This window comes from Lemur catta, chromosome 22, assembly GCF_020740605.2.
Source record: "Lemur catta isolate mLemCat1 chromosome 22, mLemCat1.pri, whole genome shotgun sequence".
Classification (NCBI taxonomy): domain Eukaryota; kingdom Metazoa; phylum Chordata; class Mammalia; order Primates; family Lemuridae; genus Lemur; species Lemur catta.
Window position 1 is genome coordinate 9,341,398 of NC_059149.1, and position 6,173 is coordinate 9,347,570.

Here is a 6,173-nt window from a genome sequence, read left to right on the forward strand (position 1 = left end):
CAACAGGAGGAGCCCTTGGGTCCCTAGGCAGGGAGGTCTGCCATGAAAGGTGGGAAAGGAAAGTTCAGGTCCCCCTACAGAGGGAGCAATTTCCCTCACCTTTAGCGGGCTTTAAAACTGAGTGTCTCTGAAGGAGACAGGGGACTTGGGAGGGAGAGAATACCAATAAACAGCAAACAAAACAACACAGAAAAGGAAAAAAATAAAGCAAGAGTCGCTACACCTCAGTTCTTTTAAAGATTCGGGCCTATTTCAACCCCGAGAAATCGGGTAATGCTGATTGCCCAGGAAGACCCCAAGCCGGTCTCAGGGCTACCGTCCAGCCCGTCCTGCCCCTGCCTGACTTGGGTCCTTCCCGAGCAGGTGACGCCAGCAGCCCAGGCGCCCAGTCCCAGGGCGCGCGCGCGCACACACACACACGCACACACAGGCACAAACACACACACACACATACACACATACACACACACGCACACACATGGTCTTACGACGGCTGCACTGACCTTGTGAAGGGGTCCTGATGTTGTCGTGACCAGGAGGAGATTTTGCCCAGATCCGAAGGTTTGGGCAAAGAAACGCACAGTTTTATGCTGGAGTCCCGTAGTCCCCCGCCACGTGGCGCGGCCTCCCGCGGAGCTGCCGCCGGAGCCGCCCGCTCCTGTCTTCCGTGGAGTCTGGATACTTAAACCCGCGCGGGCAGGGAAGGCTTCCCACCTTCCACACACTTGACCTCGGGCTGCAGACGGTTCAGAAGCAGTTTGCCGAGCACCAACAACCTACTAAGTCACGCTCCTCGCAGAAGAAGCGGAGCAGAACAGCACAACAGGTCCCCGGCCACGCGGCACCCAGGGACAGGAGCGCCGCCAGGAGGCCGAGAGCCCGCGCGTCCTGGCTGCGAGCGCGGGGAGCAGAGCCCGCGCCCGTGGAGCCCGAGCCCCGCGTCGGGCAGCGCCCCGCTCTCACTGCCGGAGGGTGCGGGCCTGCCCGCACTGGGCAGGAGGGGACTGGGGCGCCCCGTGGGCATCCTCTCCTCTGGCCTCGCACACTCCCGCAGTGGGCAGGTGTCCTGGCCAACATCCCAGAAAAGAGCACCCACCCTCGATCGCCCGAGGATGCAGAAGCCTGCGTCGGTCGTGCGAGGTCCGGAAGACAGACAAGCCCGGCCTAGGAGCCCGTCTCCACTGGACCGAGAGTGGCTTCAAGGTCCCGAGTACTAGCCGCACCTTCTCAGCAAAACCCCAAACCCAGCTCCAAAAAGTTTTGGGGGTGCAGATAAGCAGGTCGACACCCCAGCGCTGGCTGAGGGGAGCCCCGAAGCCTTGAGAAGCAACCTTCTCAGCAGGTACATTTGCCCTTTGGTCAGGAAAGAGAGGAACCCCGTGCCCCCGGGCCCCAAAACACAACAAGTACAAAAGCGTCTGCATTTAGAGGATGGGACCCGCGAAGGTGCCGTCGGGGCTGGAGCTGGTTACGGCTTCTCTGCATGTCGCGCGTCTTCTTGCCACGAGGTGGCGCCAAAGGCACGTCGTCCCAGCCCGCGGGTCCGGACGGCGCTGCGGCGAGTCCCCGCTGGAGCCCCCGGGGCTGCTTCCCTTCTCGGGCCCCCGCGCACCTCGAACCTGGGCTCGGAGCAAAATTCACTTTCACACACGCCCTCCACCCTGGCCCCAGGAAATGTCAAGGCTTTTGAAGTGAGGCTGGGAGCTAAATAACCAAGTGGAAAAAAAATAAAAGTGGTTTTATGTTATTCGTAATGCGTTGGCATAAGTTTTGTTTCCTCCCCCCCTTTCTGGAGGAAAGGCATTAAACTCGTCCTGGAACGGAAATCACAGAAGGAAACCATAAGGTATTCTAAACAAGAATAAAAGAAGGGCATCTGCTTAGGTGTTTGGAAGTGGGGCGGTGGGTGATGCAAGAGAGAAACACCACGGTGTGAATATAGCCAAGTATTCCATTTATTAACAAAATAAGTCTTACCAAGGGAGAGCTCTATTCGTCCCGAACAGGCCCTGCAGCCCCGCGCTGCTGCAAGAGACCGGGAGGGAGGGGTGTGGGCAGAAGACCCAGGGGCCAGGTCTTCCGTCCCAGCCACTGCGGGCGCCTGCGGAGGCCCACGGCCAACTTTGGGGGCTCTGCCGGGTCAGGCGGGAGAGGGCGGGGGCTGCTGTGATGCGTGTGCTCCGGCGCCCCAACCTCCCCCCAGCAGAGCTGACAAGATTGTAACGCCTGCTGACGTTGCTTTGGGGGCACCTAGCGAGAATCACCGACCCCGCCCCTACCGCCAGGGGAGGGGTCATTGCCCCAATCAGGGACAGAAAAACAATGACTATAAAGCACTTCGCAAAATGTAAGGAGCAAATTCCACGCCAGCGCCAGCGGGGCCTTCTAGGACTTTTAACTGAGTAAGACGAGCCCCATAGGTGCCCCACCAGCAGGCAGTGTGACCACCGGGCGTCAGGGCCGGGAGGGGGTCTGGAAGGTAAAGGTGGACGGAAAGGCTCTGGCGGAGGCCATCTGGGCCCCTCTACAAGGGGGAACCTGTTGGGGTCAGGACTCTCCGTGCTCAGAGCAAGCCAGGGGAGCAAAGCTCTAATTTGGGGGGCCAGGGCCCATACCCAGGACCCTAAGAGGAGAGGGTCGCTAGGGAGGAGTCGCAGAGTTCCCAGTCAACAGCGCTCAGGACCTCCTGCCACCAAGGTGGCTCCCTCCACTCCCCCAAATGTGTTACCAAAAAAAAAAAAATCTGTTACTTGTACAAAAGAAAAAACAGAACCTCGAATGGAAGGAAACAAGAGGGAATGAGGCGAAAGAGGGAAAGAGAGAAGGGGCAAATGTAGTTTTAACAGTTAAGACTCATGCAAGAAACTCCCCGGGGAGCGAAATCAAAACAGAAGAACCCAGGTACCCCACTCTCCTTCCTCTCCCTAAAAAAAAAAAATAGGAAAAGGAATAAAAATTTAAAACTTATACCTAAGAAAAGGGGGGGGGGAAGAAAAGGAAGAGGGGCGGGGATCATGTAGTTATTTGCGTGATTAATATTATTATTTGGGGAAACACAGACTTTTTGCATACCATTGACTCATGTGGGCCGTTAATGCACTTATATTCCCAGCTTGTAAGCTAACATTACAGTAAATAAATACACAGTCCGGTGGGGAGGGGCTGGGCGGGGAATCCCGGCAGGGACAAGCAGAAGTGGAGGTTGCAGCGGCGACAGCGGTGGGGGGAGGGGCAGGGGGACCGGGAGGGACAGGGCCGGGAGGAAGAGCTGTAGTTACTGGTATCCGAGCGCCGAGGCTGAGGCTAGTCTCTGTCCGTACAGCGCGTATGGCGAGTAGTAGGGTCCGGCTGTGGGGAGGGACGGCACGGCCAGGCCCCCTGCTGTGGATAAGTGGCTCTTGCCGTAGGGGTGGTACCGGCTTAGCCCCAAAGTGTGTGGACTCCGCAATGACAGCGACCCGGGGCTGCCGGGGGCGGCGGGCGGGGGCAGGTGTAGGTGGCAGGAGGCGGCGGCCGCGGCGGCGGCGGCGGCGCTGCCCAGGCCCGAGGCCCCGGGGTAGGCGGCCAGAAGTTTCTCGGCGCCCGGCAGGGCCGTGTGAGTCCGTAAGTGGCTGAGCAGCTCCTCCGAGGTGGCGAAGCGCTTGTCGCACGGCCCGCTGGCCGCCACCCAGTTGCAGCTGTGCGGCAGCGGCTCGTTCTGCAGCATGAAGCCGTAGGTGTAGAGCGGGTGGCCGGGCAGCGCGGCCTGCGCGGCGCTGGACGAGAGCGCGGCGGGCTGCAGCGGGTGCCCGGGGTACACCAGCGGGTAGCCTCCCGCCTTCAGGCTGGGCCCGGCCGGGTCGTGGGCGCTGCAGGTGGAGCAGCTGGAGCCGCCGAGGTGCGAGGCGCTGTGGTAGCCCCCCAGGCAGTAGGGGTCGCGGCATAATCCCTGCAGGAAGGAGGGCGGGGAGGCCCCGGTGAGCGGGCTGGAGCTGGGCGGCTTGCCGGGCGGCAGGCCCAGGCCCCCCGACAGCTGGCCGCCCACGAGGCCGGACTTGCTGGGATCCAGGCCAGGCACGAACTGGGACGGGTAGCCGGCGTAGGCGCCCACGATGGAGCCGTGGTAGCCGATGCTGGAGGGCGGCAGCGGGAACACCGAGTGACCCGGCTTGTAGGGCGACACTGGCGCCACGTGGCCGGCCCCCACCAGAGCCGAGGGCGGCTCCGACTTGCGCCCGGAGGCCCCGGCCTCGGCGCCGCCATGGGCGCCCGGCTCGCCCCCGCCGCTGCGGCTCACGGCCGCGGGCTCCGGGCTGGGCTTGGGCTCCGGGTCTTTCTTGTCCAGCTCCCCGGCGCCGCCCCCGCCGCCGGCCTTGCAGTCAGAGTGGTGCGGGGAGCCGCCGCGGGAGCCGCCGGGCGAGGACGAGGAAGACGACGCGGAGACTGGCGCTCCATGCGGGGGAAAGGGCGGGCAGGCGGCGCTGGGGACCCTGAATCCCGCCTTGTCTCCCGGGGACGAGGAGGACGACGAGGAGGTGGAGGACACGGAGGAGGAGCCGCCGTCTTTGCGGGAGTCGCCGCCCCCGGAGCCCTTGGAGTAGGGCTTGAAGCTGGACTTGTCCTCGGCGGGGGAGTCCCCCAGCTGCTTGAGGGCTGCGGACGCGGAGGCGGCGCCCGGGGCGGAGCGGCCAGGGTCCTTGTCCGCTCCCAGCCCGTTGGCCGCCGCCGCCACCGAGTTGAGCTTGGAGGAAGGCGGCGGGTCCGGCTTGCCGATCTGCGAGCAGGTCTGGGCCAGCAGCGCCAGTGGACTCTTCTTGGCGTCCAGCTGTGGGAGACAGCGGCAAGGGGAGGAGGGGTGAGGCTAACAGGCAGAGCCACGAGCAGGCGGGGGCGCCGGGGAGCGGGGCGACGCGGGAGGCGCTGGCGCGGGGGCGGCGCGACGGGGCGGCCAGGGCCTTGCGGCGAGGGGCCGAGGGCGAGGGCCGGGCCGGGCGGGCGGCTGGGCGGACCGGAGTGCGCCACAGGCCCCGGGAAACCGGCCGGTGGCAGGGGCTCGCCCAGGACCACCGCGGGAGAAGCCACTTCTCTGGAGTTGGGGCTGTGACTCTCCCCTTCCTTCTAACCCCCCCTCCTCTGGGCCTAGGAAAAACTTATTCCTCCAGTTTGGGAGAACTTCGCCTGGGACAGGTTTCTGGCGATGGCGCCGCGGGGTAGGCGCGGGGAGCAGGATTCTAAGGGAGGGGCGGTAGCTGGCGCTCCCCTAATAGCCCCTCCCTCCGGGGAGGGCACCCGGGGAAGTGGGAGGAAGAAAGACCCGGGGGGTCGGGAGTGCCCGGGCGGAGAGCCCCCTGACCGGGTGGGACCCGGGCGGAGGGGGACCCGGCGCCCCAGCTTCAAAGAGAACAAACGCGGGTGGGGGCGGGGAAGGCCCGGGAGAGATCGCCTCTGGGCTGGAAACCGGGTGCCGGGGGAAGAGGAAAGGACCCGGTGGGGGCCACAGGAGCAAACCCAATCCGAGAGAAAGCACGTAGCTCCGGAGGGCGAGCGTGGAAAGAGAGCCTTCCACGGGGACGCGGGGGTGAACCTGGCGGGCTCTGACCCCTCTTTTTCTGCCCCTCCGCGCTCAGCCCGCCAGCGTGGCCAGGCCGGAGCGCCGCACTGTGCGGGGCGCCGGGATCGGGTCCTGGGCCCGGCGGCGGGCGGATGGGGCTGGCGAGGGGCTAGCGAGGGGCGGGCAGGAGGGGACTGACCTCAATGGGGCTGACAGGGGTGGAGGACAGCGGCTGCAGGTACTCCGGGTGCAGGAGGTGACCAGTGTGAGCGCTCAGCATCTTCAGGACCCTGATCGGGAGCCGGTTCGCCTGGCGCAGGGGGTCCGCCGGGGGCAAGAGGGACACCGCCGCCGGCACCGCCGGCCTCTTCCCGCCGCCGCCGCTGCCGCTGCCGCTGCTTTCGGGTGTCCTTGGGTTAGATCCAGCGGGCGAATCGCTCATTTGGAGGAGGCAGCGCCGCTGGGGGCGGGGAGGGAGGGGAGCGCCGGGGCGGCGAGCTCCGGGCGGGTGGGCTCGCGCCGCAGCGCCGGTCGGTGCAGCAGTGGCCGCGCCTCCGCGCCGCCTCCCCTCCTCCACCGCCGCCGCCGGCCCGGGCGAGCAACACAAAAACCTTCGCCTTCCGCGAGCCGCGCGTCAAATAGC

At 65.2% G+C, this 6,173-nt stretch overlaps 1 protein-coding gene across 1 annotated transcript; it reads right to left on the minus strand.

Annotated features, from left to right (window-relative positions):
- Positions 1-1,933: 1,933 nt before the first annotated feature.
- Positions 1,934-6,173, minus strand: ZNF703 (zinc finger protein 703). Its single transcript, XM_045535926.1, has 2 exons — positions 5,730-6,173; positions 1,934-4,804 (listed from the first exon to the last, which is right to left on the minus strand). Exons 1-2 carry the CDS (start codon positions 5,970-5,972, stop codon positions 3,275-3,277), a joined length of 1,773 nt encoding a protein of 590 aa, XP_045391882.1. The 5' UTR covers positions 5,973-6,173; the 3' UTR covers positions 1,934-3,274.

Excerpts from the sequence above, each read along its gene's own strand:
- ZNF703 (XM_045535926.1), bottom strand. The coding sequence starts at position 5,972 with ATGAGCGATTCGCCCGCTGGATCTAACCCAAGGACACCCGAAAGCAGC. Across the intron at positions 4,805-5,729 it reads CCCCTGTCAGCCCCATTGAG|CTGGACGCCAAGAAGAGTCC; the intron begins GTCAGTCCCCTC and ends TGTCTCCCACAG.